General features: G+C 51.6%; 1 protein-coding gene across 1 annotated transcript in view; it reads right to left on the minus strand.

Moving 5' to 3' along the window:
* The window catches only part of PTDSS2 (phosphatidylserine synthase 2), a 34795-nt gene that overhangs the window by 2476 nt on the left and 12353 nt on the right, over positions 1-19966 (minus strand). The window contains exons 3-6 of the mRNA XM_088789837.1: positions 12230-12312; positions 8274-8341; positions 772-906; positions 331-381 (exon numbers count right to left, since the gene is read on the minus strand). Coding sequence (XP_088645963.1) covers positions 331-381; positions 772-906; positions 8274-8341; positions 12230-12312 — 337 coding nt within the window. The remainder of the gene's footprint in view (positions 1-330; positions 382-771; positions 907-8273; positions 8342-12229; positions 12313-19966) is intronic.

Raw genomic sequence — 19966 nt, forward strand, 5'->3', positions numbered from 1 at the left:
TGCCCCAGCAGCCTCGATTTAAGACTTTCAGGTGTGTCCACTAGAAGGCGTGCCAGGTGGGGGCCGCAGGCTCGCTCACTCAGGAGCAGGACGGCACAATGGTGGAAAACTCGTGGGGCCCCTCATGGGCCACCACCATGCCCAGGTCAAGCACAGGTCAGGGGCCCCAGTGGTTTTACAAACCCTCTAAACAGCTTGCTCGTCTTGCCCTGGCCCCCAGGCCCTTGCCCACTCCACTCAGACCACCAACCTGTGGCCGGGAAAACAGCCCCAGTCCCCAGGGCGGGCCTGAAAACGAGGGTATCCCGTCCGACAATCAGGTCACCTTACCTTCAGGTACCAGCCAAGAAAGTGTGCAGGTACAAAGCCGTCCAGCTTGTCCTGTGGGCGACAGGATGCAGGCCTCATACACGCCCCACCCCTGTGACAGCCCTGCCCAGGACCAGGTTGTGTGATGTCCCTAGCCCCCCATGCACATGGCTGGGGCCAGCTCCCACCCAACTCTAGGCCCCAGGGGCACCCCCAGAGCCTCTCTGAGGGACAATGCTGGGGTCTCGTACACATGCTGTCGGACCATGTGTGCACGACACACCCTGACGGCCAAGGAGAGCAGGGCCCAGCGGGGACCCGCCACCACCATGCAGTGTGCAGTGCCTCAGGGTCCAGAGCACCCACAGCACGGTAGCACCCATCCCAATCCTTAGCCGCTTCTGAGAGGTGGCGCTGGCCGGCCACCCCCTTCTGGGCGGGGGCTCTTGGGCCCGTCCTTACCCAGACGTTGTGGAAGGGGTCAGTCTCATTGTCTGCATCGTAGATGAGGCAGTTCCCCCCATAGTCCCTCTCCGGCAGCGGGACCCCCAGCCTGGGGTCAACATACTTCAGAAACTGGCGGCCGTCCTGGACAGTCTGCAAGGGCACCCAGGGAGTCACCGCCAGCGGCACACGCGGGGTTTGTGCTGCGCAGAAACCTCCACCAACCGTGTGTGCAGCACACCTTTCCCCCACGCGGGGCCCAGAAGACCGGGGGAGTCCCAAGTCCCAGGTGACGCTCCACACCCCCACAAGACCATGGTGTCGCTGCCCCCTTCCCCACGTCTGTGTGACACACTTCACACGACGTCAGGACAGCCGTTCCCAGACACGCAGACCCCAGCACTAGCCAACCACTCCTGGGATGGCACCTATGGAGGAGGACGACTCCCAGCAGACACAGCCTCACTCCTCCCTCTAGGCCCCTCTGGCCACCAGCTGGGGCTGCCTGTCCACCAGGAGGGGGTCCCACGCACCCATCAGCAGGACCCTGTCCCCCCAACCCCCACCCCAAGTAGCAGCCAAGGGACAAAGGGGAGGAGGCGCCAGGCTGGGCGGGCAGGTAACACTCAGACCTGCATCTTATCACATGACTGAGGGCCCCATCTCTGTCTTGGGGTCTCTGGGAAGTGACCCTCAGACTGTGACAGGGTTAATAACTGAAGTCACCCACTTGTGTTTTGGTGATCACAGGGTCTGAGGGTTATAAAGGCTGCATTCCTGAGTCAGTCGACCAGGTCACCGGGGGGTCAGATTCTCAGACACTCAAACCTTTTAAACAAAAAACTGGACAAACAGAAGCAGTCTGTAGCTGGGCACCTGAGAGCCGATGTGACCCAAGGAGCCAGCTCCAGACCCAGCCACGGCCCCAGAGGTCAAGACCGTGAACTCTCACTCCAGCTACAGGGCCCCCCTCGCTGACAGCTCCCCTGGATAAGGCCGCAGCCTGGGGAAGGAGGGCGTGAGAGCGAATAACTGTGCTTATAGATCCGTGCAGACACTGCGGTCAGGGCACACACGTCCCTGCGGGGTGGGGTGGGGTGGGGGGAGAGGGCAGCTGAGTGGCCTCAAAGCCTCAACCCCCCACCCCCCCGGGCAGCGTCCAGGTCTCAGTCCCTAAGACCACGTCCCATAAAGGACCAGGGCTCCTGGGAGAGAAAGCTGGTCACAGGGCTGGCAATAAATGCCCACAATGGGCCTGGAGCGGCTTCTGGTGCCAGAAAAAAGGGAGTGCTCAAAATACAAGACAAAACAAACCAAAATACCAAGAAGCCACAAAGATGGGGGCATGCGAGGCACACAGAAGCCAACTGAGAGCTCCCAATGGCCAAAGTGACGTGAGCAATGAAATCAGTGAGGTGGTGGTTTGTAAACCGAAGTGCAGCACAGACACCCATTAGTCACACTGTAAACGAAGAACTGAACTCGGTAACGAGCGTCCAGAACTCCAAACCATGTGCTGACGACCCCCATCCAGGAAGGTACCGAGGGACCTGCCTCCCGAGAGCACCCAGGGAAGGGACCTGACACCCCAGCCAGGGCTCAAGGGGCTTCGACACTGAGGGATTATGTTGACCACACGACCGCAATCCCAGTCAGCTCCCGAGAAAAACGCCAGACAAATCCCAATTAACCATGATACCAAACCCCAGGTCATTGCAGGGAGACGGCAGACGGCGTCTCTCGTGCATACACGTGCAGAGCCTCGGTAGAACACCAGAGAACTGTCCGGCAGCAAAGAAAGCGGGTCGGTCGCCACGACCGAGTGGGCTTTACACCAGTGATGCCGACTGGGTTCCAAATACTTCCTATTAATAACAGGAAAACCCACACGATCGCCCCAATGGATGCCGACAAAGCATTGGACAAAATCCAACACCCGTTCAGGATAAAAAACACTCAACAGGTTAGGAACCGAGGAGCGCTTCCTCCATTGGCCGAGGGGCACCTACCACAGCTAACACCGTGCTCCGCGGTGACGGACGGGAAGCTTCCCCTGCAGGCGGGGGCTCGAGCCTGCCCGCCCTCGCCGGCTCGGCCGACTGCGCCAGTTCCAGCTGGACAACAAAGCACGAAAAAGAAGGGAAGGCGCCAGCTCGGGGAGGAAGAGGCAGAACCCTCTGCGTGTGCACATGACGTGACCCAGGACCCAGGGAACACGCAGAAACCCGCCAAACAGCAGCAACTCTTCCAATAAGCAAGTGCAGTGAACTCACAGACACACAATCGATGCTCAGAAATAAGCAGAGTTTCTACGCCCTAATAACGAGCAAACCAAAAAGGGAACTAAGAGAACAGTCCCACTTACAGGACGTCACAGAGAATAAAATCCTCAGGAGTGCAAACACATACTCTGAAAACTACAATACGTTATGGCAGAAACTAAAGACATAAACAAACGTGAAGACATCCTGTGTTCACAGACAGGAAGACAGTCCTGCCAGACACGACCCTACGTGGCCCAGCCAGCACCCCACCTACTCTCATTGCAGAAGTGGAAAACGTAATCCTGAACTCCTGTGGAAATAAACGCAAGAGCACACGCGGGACCAAAACCAGTGACAAGGAGCAGTGGGAGGACACACACGTCCTGGGCTCACTGCCCGCTGGGGGCGCAGCACTCTGCCCCCCTCCCCCCAACCCCCCCACCGCCGGCCAGTCCTCAGCACTATCCAGGTCACCACAGGGGGACTGCGGTAACTCTCCCAGCCCAGAGGGGCCTGGAGACGTGAGCACTAAATGTTCTGTGGGAATCTCGGGCTCAAGAGGGGCATCAGGAGAAAGAGAGCGAATCTGAAAGTATGGACTTTAGCTAACAATGAGGTGTGGATGTCGCTTAGTTGTAACAAATGAGTCACATTCATGTCAGATGTCATACCAGGGGAAGCTGGGCGCAGGACTTATGGGAACGCTATGATCACTTTGCAATTTCATAAACCTGTTTTTAAATACAAGTTTTATTTTAAATAAATAAAATACTGACCATAAAAAATCAAGACAAAAGCTGGTCTTCCAAAACTCATGCAGATGGCCAGTGAGCACACGAGAAGGGGCTGGACACAGCAGCCATCAGCGCGTCCAACCAGCACCCCTCGCCCATCAGCACGGCTGCCATCCAAACGAAAAGTAACAGGGGCTCGCGAGGCTGTGGGGACAGCCAAGCCCTGAGCCTGCGGCTGAGTGTAAAACGGTGGCACCGCCGTGCAGAGGCACAGAACAGCCCACAGGAGCCCCGACCCCCAGACGAAGGGAAGTGTGTGCGCCGAACTGAAGCCAGCACCTGTGCCAAACTGCAGGGTCACTCAGGGGCACAAACAGTGAGCCCACTGAGGTCCAGAACCAAGAAAAGCAGGAACACTAGGCTCTCGGGGCTGCTGCGGACGCTCCTTCCCAGGACGTGAGGAAGCAGTGTGGTCGGGGACATGCGCTGACTGGTAACGAGGGGCCACAGGCGCCTTGGGGAAGACAGCAGTCTCGCCACACAGATGAGTTTTCCACAGCTAGAAAACACGACAGACCGCCAAGCACTACTCCCAATGTTAAGACACTTCATGAGGCTCGTTTTAAGGAAATGGAGTCCACTGATCCATATACTGGGAGAAAAAAGAAACATTCTGACCACCACAATCTACGCAGTGAGCTGAAGCAGCTGCCCGTCGTCCTAAGGGAGAGCTGGCAACTCCAGTGTGTCTCCAGGGAAGACACTGTGGCGTGTCCTGCCTCGGCCAGCAACGTGCAAGGCCGGCCTGGCGCTGCAGGCCACCGCGCTGTGTGTGGAGGGTCAGTCCAGAGCTCCACTCTCTCAGCAACTAACATGGGTGTGAGGGTGTCCGCCAGCACTACAGGGAAGGTGCATTAAGCGCCCACCGACTGAGACTCCAGCCAGAAAGCCTCCACGTGGACCGTGTCTGGAAGTATCCCAAAGGCCAGGCTGTGCTTGGGACACACAGTTCAGACCACAGTTCTCACCCTTCCCAAGGTGACAGCTGAAGCAGCACAGACCCTGGCCTCCCAGAGGAGCCAGCGTCTGATCCCAACACAAGTCTGTCTCGTCCCCTCAACTGTGAGCCACACAGAGGAAAACTGAAACCATGGGGACCATCTCAAGAAAACAAATCTGAGTGAGAGTGTGAACAGTCAGCTTCCACAAGAAGACTTACAAATAGCCTGTCTCCAGGCCCAGGAGGAGCAGCGGAAGAAACATGAGCCAGAATGAAAGGAGAAGAAAGCCAGGTTCTGGGAGCTCAAAGGGGCCTCGTCACGGCTGCAGATGAGCAGCTTTAGCATCCTGTGAACACTCCTTCATCCTCAACCTTTTTTGTAAATATTTGCATACCGTCCTCCCCACTTTGGTCACAAGATCTTTTTCTGCTCTTAACTTGTTTGTAACGTGCAGTGTCAGTGGATTCTTTATATGCCACGGTCTCTGAAAAGATGTTATTACCTTAAAGCTCACAAACTCAAAATGGTCTGAACCTAAGTCCCTGTACAACTCAGTTTTCTATAGGATTTTGACCTAAACTTTTAGTGTCACGTTCCCTCTGCTCCAACATGAACAAAGCTGCAGTTCCTTCCAGGCAGGAGCATTTACGTACCTGGAGGCAGCTGGCTGCACCACAGGCTTTAGCAGAGATCGGGCAATAACAAGTTATGTACAGGCTGGGCTGGGAGAAACCACCTGTTCACCCTCTAGAGTCGCCAGCAGTCTTAGTGAGACTGGGGAGCACAGGGGTCATTACGGCATCAGCGTTCTGCCTACATGACGTGCTGAGCCCGAGCTATGTGCGCCTCTGTTCTGATCACCTCACGTAACTGCCGTCCGTCACTCAATATACTCTTAAAAACAAAACCTCTACAGCTCATTCTAGCCTGGCTTCTTTGAAATTATAGAGGACCACACTGAAATTGGAGGAGGGCTGCTTTAAGGATTACGATGTGCTGTCAAACTGAAACCTTATCCAATTTATGGAAAAGACCAGAGTTGCTTCGCATCACATCCGTGTTTGCTGCATCTAAGTGGAACTTCCGAATTCAGCACTGCCTAAGATTTTCATTAAAACAATTTTCTCATGAAAACAGAACTGCACAGAACTCTTACACGTGTGCGTGTCCATATAAACTGGTGACACGTGGTAACTGTGCACAGACCAGCTTCCTGGATCAGTGCTGTCCTGTCTGTATGCCGTGTGACCACCGGGGAACTGGAAGAAGGGCACACGGGGCCTCCCTGTACAAGTTTTTACAACTTCTTGTGAATCTAGAATTATTTCAAAACAAGGTATTTTTAAAAAACCCTCAAAATTGAGATCTAAATGTAAAATCTACAACTATGAAACTTTCAGAAGAAAATAGAGGAGAACATCTTAGGAACATGGCCATGGCAGACAAAGAAACCTTACACACGACATCAGAACCGCCAGCCAGAAAGGAACGAATGACTATGGCTTCATGAATGCAGGACAAGCCAGCCTTGGAGGAAACGTTTGCAGATCACACATCTCACAAACAACCTTGTACCGGGACTATATAAAAAGCTGTCATAACTGAACACCACTAAGCCAATTTTTTAAAAAGGCAAATGACCTGACCAAGGGGATGTTTGCACAGCTAATAAACACACAGAAGCTGGTTGACGTGATCAGCCATTGGAGGAACGTGAATCACAACTGGCTAAGATGCTGCTCCCATTAACAGTGGTTGAAATGAAAATTCTGACAGTCCCAGGTGCTGACCAGGATGTGAGACGCCCGGGTCTCACAGGGCTGCTGGGAACGCTGTGGCCCAGCCCTCTGGGAGCTGTGTGGCAGCACCATAAGGTCTAGGCACAGCTGTCACAGACGCAGCAGCTGCCCCAGAGACAGCAGCCCAGGCGCACACGGACGGGGCAGGGTGACAGCAGCTCTGTTCACAACAGCCCCAAACTAGAAACAACTCAAATGACTCAGCATCTGGCGAATGGACACACTGTGGCACGTCCATGCCACCAAGACCGCTTGGCAACAAACAGTAGCGGAGTGTTGACAACACAAGCTTGGTGAGTTTCAGAGGCATCAAAGGTCGCGTACAGTTCTGTTTGTAGGAGATTCTCGAAGACAGAACTGGTGATGGAGGGGAACAAATCAGTGGTTGCCAGGGGTCATACGACTCTAAAGGGCTAACACGAGGGAGTTTGGGGGGATGGGACTGTCCTGTGTCCTAACTGTGATGTTTACACAAATATAAACCTATTAAAGTTCACACACCTATACACCTGCCCTAAAAAAGTAAAATTTACCCTCTGATGATAAACCACCAGCCACACACCAACAGTTCTGAGGTTGTAAATAGGAAAGTACTTTGTAAACTAAAGATCACTATCGAAATGTGTGTTCACTAAATTAAGCAGAACAAGGGATATTACTAAAATGGACATTACTGACCACAAATCCTGATCCAACACTTACTAAGGAGGCAAGCTTCCAAGCTGCACCGGCCATCTCCAGGAAAGTGTGCCAGAAGAGAGAAAAAGCACACCAAGCCATAACTGGCCAACCACAAAACAAAAAAAACAGAAAAAGAAACCCAGTGAGGATTGGCCCTGGGTCCACCTCAAACCCTCAGAGCACCTGTGTCGTGGGGTCAGACGTGCTTCTCTCCCCAGGTGTGGCCCCTGCCCAGATCTGGAGCACCTGCCACTCAAAGCGAAGGTAGCCTACCAGGCATCCACCCCTGAACCTGTCTGCCCCGCTCGGCCCTGCCCAGCTCGCCTGAGCCAGACCATCAGGGCAGGGCCCACACAGACACCCGGCACCAGAGGTCCAGGCCCACTGTGCTCCACGCTTACAACAGATTCTGCTGGAGGGTGAGTCTTCCGACAAACGCATCTTCCTGGACGGCCCCCTCACAACCTCTTGCCCACTTTTGTTGGTCCAGTCTTGCTTCTGTGGACCCAAAGAAGGCATATATCTGCCAAGAAGGACTCCCAGTGGTTAATGAAGCTCAAGTTCATAACCAGAGTCTAGCGGCCGTTGCTGACAGATGCCTGCCTCTCACACAATCCACATTTCAGGGTAGAGATACAGACTGAGCCTTCAAGCTCCTGCACTGTGCTCCCACTGTCTGAGCGACCCTAATAAGGGAGTTCCTGGTATGGTCTTTTGACCAATAGGCTGAGACCTGCCATGCCCAATCGGAGCTTCTGACCAGTCACAGTGGCAGACCAATCAGGAACCAGGGTGGGAACTTTATAAAAGGCACCCTCCCCTTTGTCTCCAGGACACACTTTAGATTTCTCCCAGAGGCTGTGTTTCTCCATTTTGCAAGTTGTTCACTTGTATAAAGTTTGTCCTTTTTTCCACAGAAAGTCCCCTCCCAAGCTCTGGAGGGGCTGACATTCAAAACCTTCTCAGTCACCTTTCACTTACCTGCGGGCCACATCATCACCTAAATTCCCCCAGTTTACCCCACCAAGAAAAGCCACTTACCTGGAAGAGGATGAAGATGAGAAACAGTTCGTAGACCACACTGACGCACAGCCAAAACCTCCAGTACGCTACAAAGACACAGAGCACACAGCATTAGGAGCCCAGGCCGCTGTTCCCGGCAAAGTCCGTCTCGCACGGAATCCTGGCCATGTGGCTCCTAGACACGTGTGCCACCTGTTCCGGGCCCCTCTCAGTCCCCAGCAGAGAGACTTTATAAAGCAAGACCTAACTCAGAAAGGAGCACAGTTTCTCCCTGAGTGCGTTTTCTTTCCTTTTCTTCCCTTCAGTCTTTAAATCTTTTCTTTTTCTTGCCTCACTGCAGCGGCCCAGGAGGCTCATAAACTGTGGCCCAGAAGCAGTGACAGCAAACACGCCTGTCCTGTATTTACTAGCAACGCTCCTCACCTTCCACAAGAGATAGGTTTGCAGTAGGTTTTTGGTGGATACCTTTGATCATGTTAAGAAAATCTTTTAATTCCAGTATGCTAAGTTTTTATCTTGAGTGAGTATGAAATTTTATTTTCCTGCATTTGAGACAATCAATGTTTTTCCTTAGTATTAATGTGATGAATTACATTACCACACTTCCTAATGTTAAACCAGCCCTGAATTACTGGGATTAAACCCAATTTGGTCACGGCGATTTGTTTTAGGAAACTATCTTCAATTCCAACCAGCACACTCAGGAACTTGTCCTGGTCACTATATTACAACACTGATTACATGCTTGAAAGTCAATGAGAGTAGCGCTTGAATGTCCTCACCACCAAACAAAACAAGCCTGCAACTGTTAAGAGGTGACGGAGGTGTTAACTAACCCTACTGTGGTGGTCACTTCACCACCTGCACACACATCACATCACCCTGTACACCTTACACTTTCACAATGTCCTGCGTCAACTATATCTCGATACGGCCGGGGGGAAAGAACTCAACCCTCAAAATTGCTTTATCAGCCAGGACTCCTCTGTACCACCTGCTTTCACACCCTCACATGCCAAGCTCAGCTTTTCACTGGGGGACGAGATATAACAGGAGAAGTCTAAAACTAGTCTAAAACGCAAATGATAACTTTTACCTTCTAAGAATCTTGATAATCCTACTTAATAAAGGCCAAGGTATCCATTTTCCCTTAGCTTATGTCTGTAAGAAAAGTCACCAGCCTACTATTAAAAACGAATTCACCTTGAATAAAAAAGGTGGTGCTCACAAACTTCTAAGACCCTGGACCAGGAGACCGCAAGCTGGGCCATGGTTGTTCTAGGAAAATCTTCCTGCAGCCAGGGAAGCAGACCGGAGGACGGTAAGTCAGCTGAGGGTAGGAGGGGGTACCAACGCCCGACGTCGCATCTCTCTCAGCAGCAGCTCACTGCACAGGGTGTCCCCATGAGTCCGAGGGCCAACCCAGCACCCTCAGGGAACTATGCCTCATGTACTGATGGGAAAACAGCCATGGAGATTCATGACAAAGCTGCCTGGCACAGGCAAGAAACACAAACGTGGTGCGTTCTTAGGGAGATTTGCTAACATAGTTCTACACACCGGATAAGCAGCTGAGGTGAAAAACTTATTCTTCAAGAGAAACAGCTCGAAGGCGGGAAGCTTAGAAAGTCCTCCCTGGTCCAAAGGCTTGTGGTGAACTAACTCGGGTCGCCCTCAACTCCAAGGCTGCTGTCCAGTCAGTGCCCAGCCCGTTGGCAGTGGGGCCGCCCCAGCCGCAGGTGCGCTCACATATCAGTCCCAGGGGATCGGAGACGGCGCCTGAGACTGCACTGTCTCTTCCCCCATCGCTGCCTGTCGCCGGAGCAGGCCCTGCGCCCCACCCCGAGAGAAAGGTGGGCAATCTTGGAATCTGTCACTCTCCCTGCATCGCCCACCAGGGCCCAGACCTGCCCACGCCCCCAGTTCCCAGCAGGCCCTCCCCACACATTCACACCCCCAGGATCTCCACTCTCTGCGACTCCTGGGGCTGGTTCCTGGATCCAATATGCGACGCCCCCCATGTTCTTCCTAAACATCGACTCTGAGCATCTCGAGGCCCCGGCACCCTCCCGCCAGATGGACGTACACATTGAGTGGACGCCTTTCTCTTGGACAACACACGTTTCGGCATAAGGACCCCTGCGCACCCTCTGTGGGCCAGAAGATCCTCCTCGCCATTCGTCTGGGTGTGCAGCGCTGACCACGGACTCAATTCCACTGTAAGCTGACTTGAGAAGTTGGAGGATGTCCTGCCAACCACAAGCCGCTTGGGAGCCGATGGGCTCCCCACGTGAACTACATCAGAGACTGGCAAGGAAACGTGGAGTTTACACAAAGCAACTAAACTGAAAGAAGTGCAGAGCAGGGCTCAGAAATGTCACGCTGCCCTCTGCACAGGGGACCTGGCTTAACACTCAGACGGCTCAGAGATGACCAGCATCGCAGACTGGACAGAGCCGAGGGGCCATCTGCCGGGACAAGCAGCTGCCCGCTGGCCAGTCTGGCCCGGCAGGGCCCTGTCTGTCCGGCTCAAGCTGCGTCCAGCACCTGGTACGACCAGGTGCCTTCAGCTACAACCCGCTCCGGCTGAGCTTCCAGCAGCTCTTACTCTTCGTCCCAAATCCATTCAACAAACTGAACTGCACCTGGGTTTCCACTGTGATTCTGGTGGTTTCTGTACTACTTCCTCACTTTTTCCTTGCTCTGGTTAGGAGTCCAAGCCCTTCTGAGGAAAGCCTGGACATGCAGAAGACTGAGAGACACAGGTGGTCCTGCAGCTCTGCACTCAGGGCCCCCCGCCCCCGGCATGGGCTGTGCCCTGCAGCTCGGGAAGCTCACCACTGCCCATGGCCAGGGACCGGGAACGTACCATCCAGCACCCATGCCCCCAACAGGCACTAAAAGGGCAGAGTGGCCGGTGAGGCCGTGGAGGGGCCCCCACACTGCTCAGGGCACCCACTGCGTCCCCTGCGGCCTGCGGACACATCCCTTCTGGAGGGCAATCCAGTAATCTCTCCCATGTGCCTGTTCACGCTCTGTACCCGCCACTTTCCTCCCAGGACTCTGTTAAATGAATCACCAGGTGTGTACACACCGAGCTCTGTGTGAAAATTCACCATAAAATTGGAAACCCCTAAATATACAATCATACGGAGTTGGTTAAATTAACTGTAGTACATTCCAATGATGGCTAAACAAGCAGCCATTAAAACCAGCTGTGAAATAAAAAAATAAAGAAACGCTTGTGTTAGACCTGAAGTGGAAAATGCATGATATAAACCCACACATACGATTCCAATTTTTTAAAGTTATGTATGTGTACACGCATACAAACACATCAAAACTTAACTGGTTCTTTTTTTGTGAGTAGTTTTTATTTTTACTTAATAACATTTTTTGTATTTTCCAAATTTTCTACAAGAAATACACACCCCTACTGAGACAGAAAAGAATCATGTTACTAAGTTGTGACCCTTTGGGAAGACCACGCCCTGGCCCCAGTGAGGCTGGGCCGGGGGCTGGGGGGGAGCGGCAGTCCGAGCACGCCGTCCAGCTGAGGTCCCGGGGTTGGTTAGAACTTCCCATAACTTCGAGGGGTGGGGGACAGAGGCAGGAGAACTTACAGGCAGGGCGGACGCCTCCCGGCCTGTGGCCCAGCCACCTGCTCGAGCCCACTGGACACTCCTGGGGCGCCTGGGTCTGGAGAGCGCCCCTAACCCAGACAGCTGCAGGGCCGGGAAGGAGCAGAGTGGCTGAGAGGGTCAGAAAAAACTCTAGCGGCTGAAAGAGGGGGAGCTTCCAGGTAACTTCAAAACGCACCCCTCACCCTCTTCAGATGACCACAGTGTGGGCCCGCCAGGAAGGGGCCAGGAAGAGGGAAGGGCAGGACATCCACACCCAGCACCACAGACAGAGTGACCGCTCAGAACAGAACCGCCACGCGGGCACACACGGAAAAAGAAAGGGCAAGTTACCTGGATGAGGTCTGGAAAATGGCCCGTCTTTAGCTTGTGTGACTCCAAAACATAAGAAAACCAAAATACTGGCCACAATACCTCTGCAAATAAAGAACAAACAGCCCTCAGTGTGCGTGAGCGCAGGTCCAAGCCAGCTTCTCCCAGGCAGGAGGCGGGACACCCAGGACGCCCACTGCAGTCACAGCCCCAGACCCCAGTGAGGCAGGGCGGTTGGAAGTTGGGCTTCGGGGGCAGAGCTGGGTGACTCGACAGCAGGGAGGGCTGGCCAGGCCAACTCCAGCACCACGGCCTCAGCAACCCCCACTGCAACTCCAACCGCCCGGGGCAGCACCACCGAGGGAGAAGACCCCTCCACCTGGGCTGTGCACTGGACACTGTACGTGCCGCACGTCAGCCACCTCACAGGGTCTCATCTTGTGGAATCCCGTGTGTACATATGTAATAAATTTGGTCATTTTCTCCTGCTAATCTGTCTCATGTCAATTTGATTAGTCCAGCCAGAAGAACTTGGAAAGCGGGAGGAAAGTTATTTTCCCGCCCCCAGTTTGGCAAGCCAGCCAGGGACACTCACTGGGACCCGGCCAGCTCCCTGGACTGCTGCAGCTGGAGGTCAGGGCCATGTCACAGGAGCTGCAGGCGAGCATTCTCACCTTAGAAGTCTCCTGGTCTCTGTCTGCGGGGATGGGTAGGAGCTATAAGTGGTTGAGAGACCTTTGTCTCTTCTGAATTTAGATCGGCAGGAAAAATATTTGTGCAGCTAACTTCTTGCACCTAGAGACTCTAGGGTTTTCTTTATTCTTTCCTCCCAGAGATGTTCTTTTTTCCCTGTGTCTTGCATGTCCTTTGTCCTGAGAAGGAACTATCATGGGGACAGAATACAGGCACAGGCTCCTATAAGCCTGTCGTTGGAGCCGGTCCCACAGGCTGGGGAGTTAAGGAGTTCTCTCCAGACCGCCGTCTGCGGAGACAAACTTGGCTATGGGTCCCCATCTAAAAACCCATGAGGTATTTCTTTCCTTCTCATTCTGTGTCCCGGGAGCTTGGCTTTGTGACCGAGGAAGCTAATCCTCTCCGGTCCCCACCATCAGCCAGGTGCACTTTCTGTGGTGCACCTGGTGGCCAGTGAGATAAGCTTGGGTTCCCAATGTGGCTCTGTCCAGCCATGCCAGCTCCCAGGAGAAAGTGTCATGAGGGGTCCCGGCCATAAGGGCCCTCTGTTGTCTCAGCCTTCGTCCCGTTAGTGCTGGACACATCCCAGCGCAGTCACTCCGGCCCGGGGCCACAAATTGGTGGGTTCGTGGCTGGAGCACCGGACAGTTTTGTGAGACTGGTTAAACCACATGCACCCCACCATCCTGACCACCTGGGTGATGAAGGTCTGTGCTGTCTCCATTTTGGGGAGTAAATTTCTGGGCCCCAGAGGCTGCACTGTCTGCGTCCATGGTACAAATTTATTCCAAGCCCAGGAGGTCACTTCCAGGTAGTTCCATAAAAAGGCTTATTGGTTTGAATTGCTGTTGAGATGAACAGATCCTACTGTCACTGCCCAGACACAGATCCTTCAACTATAAAAACTTCTAAATTGGAAATTTTTTAGAGCTCATACCATAACAGCAGTTTTACTGGTACCTAGAGAGACCAAATTATTAAAAAATGAACATAAAGAAATATAACTACGAGCCTTACAAACAAGAACCAGCTGGGGAAGCCTTACTGAATACTCTGTCTCTGCTTCCCTCCCTTCCGGGTCTTACAGGAGCCAGTGAAAACATCAGGTAAATTAATAAGAGGACGTGGAAAGGCTGAAGGGAGAATCAAGAGACTTGTCCCAAAAAAGTGAAAAAATTGTAAAGGGTATTAAGAAATAAGGTGAGTAAAGGAAACATCGCCAGGAGCAGAACAAAGAGGAAACAGAAAGGGAAGTGGCACAGCACTCACCGGACAGGGTGGGAGTCCAGATGGTGACCAAGAAATGGCATAAACAGAACAGACACTGACGGGTTCAGAAGGTTCTCACACAGCACCCCCAAAGCTTGGGCCAAAGGGACCCGTCAGTCTTCCAATGTCACCGGTAAAGCCTGCTCTATTTACCTCCGTTTGGAGAAATTTAAAAAGCCGTTAAGGCAGAGATTAGAAGAAACCCGACTAGCAGCCAGGTCGCGTAACGAACTTAAAGGCTGACGAAAGGACCAGGGCCTTGGCTGACCCCTCGCTGGGACCCAAAGCCTTCTGACTCAAGAGTGGGAAACATGGCCAGGGGAGAGAAGAGAGAAATGTCCAGGACTCCTTGGTATGGGAACTCGTGAACTGTGGTACCAAGACCCACTGGTGTGGCCTGGACTCATGGCTACGATTAGGTTAAAAGAATATGGAAACGTAAGGTTGGGAAAGAGTATGGAAATTGGAATGTTTAAAAAGGCTGTATGTTAAAAAAAAGTCATGTCGATTTACCTGTATGTTTTATGGGACACTGGCCGTAAACAATGTAAAACCAAAACCCAATGATAAAGTCCTACTGGAGGCTCCAGTTAGGAATGTAAGACTTTTTCAAAGGTTTTCTAATAGCTTCATTGAAAGCTTTGTTGCGCAGGCCGAAGGGACAATCAGAGATAAGAGATACCGAGGAGGCTGTGGGGCTGCCGTCACCCGTCCAGGTGGCCCTCTGCGGGGTCGAGGGCGAATGGAAGGACCACCGTCAGAGACTCCAAAAACCCAGGGGGGCCGCAAGCTCCTGTGAATGGATTGCCTCCTGAGCCCAGTGAGAGGGAAGCAAAACCTCACGGGTGCCACCCTTCAACCGGCTGCGCGCTCACCCCGTGGCTGCTGCCTGCCAGAGGCGTGCAGGCCCTCAATTCCTCCTTTTGGCCATCAGAGGGGTGACTGAAAGCAATGCCGTCGGCACCCTCCTGGGTCCATGCAATTGTTTAAGGCCACCAGAAACATTGTTTGTCCTGACTGAAACCTTTCAAGATAGCTGAAAGGACGCAATAACTTCTTGGTCGGAAATTTGGTAGAGCAGGAAGCCAAGCAGAGGACTCACAACCTGACGGGGATCTCTTAAAGACCCCTCCCTAAGCTACAGCGAAACTATGTCGCCAGAGGGAAGAAGGTTAGGGGTGATGCAGTTAGACCGGTAGGTCAACCTATGCTGTCACGTATGTAGGTTACAACCCAACTCCTTGGGAACGCTGGGCAATGTCCTTATCTTACAAATCTTTGCGAGACCAGAAATACAGCTCTGGGGGCAGTCCCAACCCACCTAGCTTTATCAGCTCCGCTTCCTAAGACTGAAGGAAAAAAATGGGAGACTGGGGTCTTTCTGAAAACACAAACTGCTTCTCTGGCCCAAGACTCCCTTGCCAGGATACACGCAAATTTTAATTGTCTTCCCCACAAATATTAATTATAAAATGCCTTAACCATCTGAGGTTAATGTATTACCCGTCTGACAGTGATTTTAAAACGAAGGCATCTGTCTGTACGTCCATGTGTGGTTGTGTGGTGGTTTCTACCTGCGATGACATTGCTAATTTGTAAAAGAGCTCTAATTAAATGCCTTAAACAAACAAGCACTTACATAAAAATTCTCAAAAATATAATAGAAACTAACCCAAATGCTTTTCAGGATCACATGATCTGAGAAATGTTTGATACTGTGGAGCTGGTCTGAGTTTTGGTTTGGTTAAAAAGGCATGTCTGTGGAGTTACCATCATTTAGTATAATACTTTCATTCCACCTGGGTTTACAAGTCAAATAAATTCATGTTACCTGTGCTGCAAAATTTGTCAAGAAGAAAAATAACTTAGGTTGATTAAATTCTCATAAGTAACCTAAACGTAATTGTTAAGAGCAAGTAAATTAAATAAATGTTAAGTACAATAGAGCTTTTTCAGGTGAACTCTTTATCAATAATTACATTTCATGTGTACTTGAAAATGGTTTCCTAAATCTCTTTGAAACTTTAGTTTTGCTAGCTAAATTAAATGATGGAAATTCAAAGAATATCCAGAGTATTTCCAAATAAGATAAAACAATAACGCATTAATTACTGAACATAGATTTATCTTTGGCTTCTTACCACAGAGGAACTAATATTTGGGTCTCTTAGTAAACATGTCTTGTTCCTCATTGAGAGACCATACTATGGAAAAGCATATATTCCTAAAATTATGGGATGTATTTATAAGTTAATTGATCTAAACAATACTGATGTGCCAGACAATTCACACTGCTTACTTCGTACTGTTTTCCCCAGAAATTAAAGTTTCTAAAGGTTAAGGATTCTAATACCATGTTTCCCCGAAAATAAGACCTAGCCGGACCATCAGCTCTAATGCATCTTTCGGAGCAAAAATTAATATAAGACCCACTATTATATTACTATTATTATACCCGGTCTTATATATTAAAATAAGGCCGGGTCTTAGATTAAGTTTTGCTCCAAAAGACGCATTAGAGCTGATGGTCTGGCCAGGTCTTATTTTCGGGGAAACACGGTATACGTAATTAAAGCTACAAATAACAATAGGGAAAACAACTGTGTACACAGGAAAAATAGGGTATGTTGTGGCTTTGAAAAGAGGCATGAGGTATGGAGATGTGTTTTTGTTAAGGGAAATGAAATTCTGTCCTGGTTATTGCTGAATGAGTATGAGAACAAGAGACAAACTAAAAGGGACAAAGAAAGTTGTAAAAGTTGATGGAAAAGAAATCTTGAGGGAGAATTCTACGTGCGATCAAGCTGGATAAGACTGAATGAAGGGTTTCAAAGAACAAGCTTTCATATTAGGGGCACAAAAACTCGATACCCTTCCATGTGCTGAAAGGACAGAGGTTTCCTGTACCGCTGCTCTGCTCCCGGTAAGACACTGTGGGAAGCTTTCTGCCCAGACAGCAAAGATTTCATGTCTCATCAAAATAATTTCCTGTTCTTACGCTGTCTTAATCGGGTCTTTGATTGTGTACGAAAACCGAATCATCTCAATACTGACAGCGAGCATCTATCGGAAATGCCCTTGCTTACTTTCCTGCAAAGGTGTCAGCGACAAAGCTATAGATTGTGGCACGCGAGGACGAAGCCCACTCTGCTTCTGCCAAAAGGTCCCTTCCTTTTCGAACCTGGTGCCAGTCTTTTGTCGTCTGGATGCCCTTGGAACATGGCAGTAGTCCGCTCCTAAGATGGGTAGACAATGGCTGTAAATTAAGTCCCAGTTGGGCAACTGGAACCCACGCCGGTCCGGTTTCTGGGCTCCCTGGCACACGCTGTGCCTCTGCCTCTGCACCCCTGCTCCACGCCACTGCACTCAAGCTGCACTTCGCTCCACGACCACTCAGTGTGGGTTACCGGCTGCTCTGGTGTAGTCTGCACACCTTCTAGATGGCTGGAAGCCGTCCCCTATCCCAAGGCTGATGCCCTCACAGTGACACAGAGACTTAGAAAAGGTGCTTTCCACTTGGGACACACCTTCCACAATCTGCAGTGATGGAGGCACCACTCCACCGGGCAAACCACGCGATCCGTGACCGAAAGTCTTGCCAACTTCCTGCAATTATCTTCGCCAGTCACCCTCTACCAATAGGCAAGGTCAAGAGAACAGAAAAGCCGGATTCAAGAACGAACCTTAACACAGGACTGAAGGAGCTGATGACACGATTACAATTTTTGTGACTTTTTGTTTGAAATATTGCTGGTTGTTTAGTTTTTGGTTTTCTAGATATCAGGAAAATTTTCTCTTACGCTAGCTATGACTTGGAGCAATTTGGTAAATTACACCTTTGAAGGCAGAATTGAAACATTTGTCTTTCTCTCCTTATTGGACCTCTCCAGAATTCAGAAACCCTCCATGAGCACCCTTATTTTCATGGCAATATTATTATCTACGTACGTTCCCTACAACCCCGCTCTCCTGTAACAGGACACAACTGGAAGCTGGTTAGATGCCAGGCTTTGGCTGGAGGGCTGCCCAGACTCAGATGTGAGCAGCTGGCTTTCAGGAACTACAGCTAAGGCTGACTTCTGGAAGCCAACAAAAGCCTTGGAGACACCCCGCCACCCCGCTTGCATGTTCCCAGCAGCCTCGCTGTGCTGGCACAGACGTCAGTTCTTGGCAGGTGTGGGAACCTCGAGATACTCTGGGGACCCCGAGAAGAGAGGGGCTCACTCGAACACGCGGGCACTGCAGGCGAAGCCCAAAGGCAAGTCTTTGCGCCTTGGCCTTTCTGGCCTCAAGAGGCCTTTTCAGGCCCAAGCTGAGACTCCTTGTGAGCGGTCCCGGCAGAGCAGGTGTAAGAGCCCGGACGGTGGGTTACCATGCCAGCGGCTCCTGTGAAATAGCAGGCCAGGTTCAGGGAACCCACATTGACTCTGCAAACAAGTTAATCCTAACTCAGCTATCTTTGGTAAAAATGGGGGTAGTTTAGAGAGAAATCTTATGTTTCAGTTATGCACTTTGTAGATACAAGTCTAGTGCTGCTCACGGCCTCCTGGGGTTTTTGTTCCCACCTGTAAATGAGTGGATGCTGATTCTTCTCGCTCCGTCCAACACCTGGCTTGGCTCTCGAACACTGTTCTCCCACCCTTTGACTGGAATCACTGGGAACTAAAACTGCCCTTTCCCAGTTCAGCAGGTGAGTGCGGGACGCCTGACAGCTCACCTGCCGACAATCCTCGTGCCTGCTGCAGTCACCAGAGCCATTCCAACCGCACAGCAGGAGCAGCTGTCCGACTCCCCCTGCCTGCCCCATGCCACCTGAGGGAGCTTCGAGACACACACCCAGAAGCCTCCGTGAATCATGCCTCCAGAACCCAGAAACTGGGTGACAGTCCGCTCCAGCCACTGGCTGGTTTTCTTTTTCCGCAGAGATGCGTGCTATTCAACACCTGGGTGCTTGCACCAGGGGCCTCCCTCAGGGACCACCTGCACCACCGCCTCCGAAGTGGGACACAGCTGTCGAACTGAGCCAACCTGCTCTCAGGACGGAGGCTGGCGGACCGGGATCTGGAGCAGCCATCAGCCCGTCTTCTGGAATGTAACCCTTCTTGGGGAGTCTAGTGGGCAGGGCTGAGGACCTTCGGAACAGGGTCCCCACTCTGGCATGCAGCTGTTCTGGGCTGAGGGTGATCACGTCCCTGACCACTCCCTGAGGAATTTAAATCAGCGGGCTTGCCAGACACAGCTCTCTGCGACCTGTCCACAGGGCAGTGCGGCATCTGACTACGAGCATCTGCTCTTCTCATCGTCTGCAATGACGTCTTCCTCATGCTTTGCTCACTATGTCCCCTCCTGTCCCCCGTCTGTGAGCCTTGCGTGTATGTGGGGTTCCCAAATGTGAACATGTAATTAAATTTGGTTGTTTTTCTTGTTAGTCTGATCTGTATCATATAAATTACTAGATTGGCTGAAAGAACCTAGGAGGGTAGAGGACAGTTTCTTCCTTCCCCACAGGACGTCCCACAGTTTATCCATCACCTGCTGAAGGACGTCTTGGTGACTTCCAAGTTTCAGCAGTTACGAACAAAGCTGCTGTAAACACCCGTGTGCAGGTTTGTGGGTGGACCTCCGTTTTCAGCTCCTTTGGGTAAATACGAAGGAGCACGATTGATGGTTCGCAGGTGACTGTGTGTTTGGTTCTGTGAGAGGATGAAACTGCACCGTCTGCTCTTCCAGCAGGAGGTGGGAGTTCCCGGTGCTCCACGTCCTCCCAGCACTGGGTGCTGTGTGTTTTTTAACCAC

The sequence above is a fragment of the Rhinolophus sinicus genome, chromosome 14, assembly GCF_057876585.1.
Source record: "Rhinolophus sinicus isolate RSI-liver-muscle chromosome 14, RSI-T2T, whole genome shotgun sequence".
NCBI classification, from domain to species: Eukaryota; Metazoa; Chordata; class Mammalia; order Chiroptera; family Rhinolophidae; genus Rhinolophus; species Rhinolophus sinicus.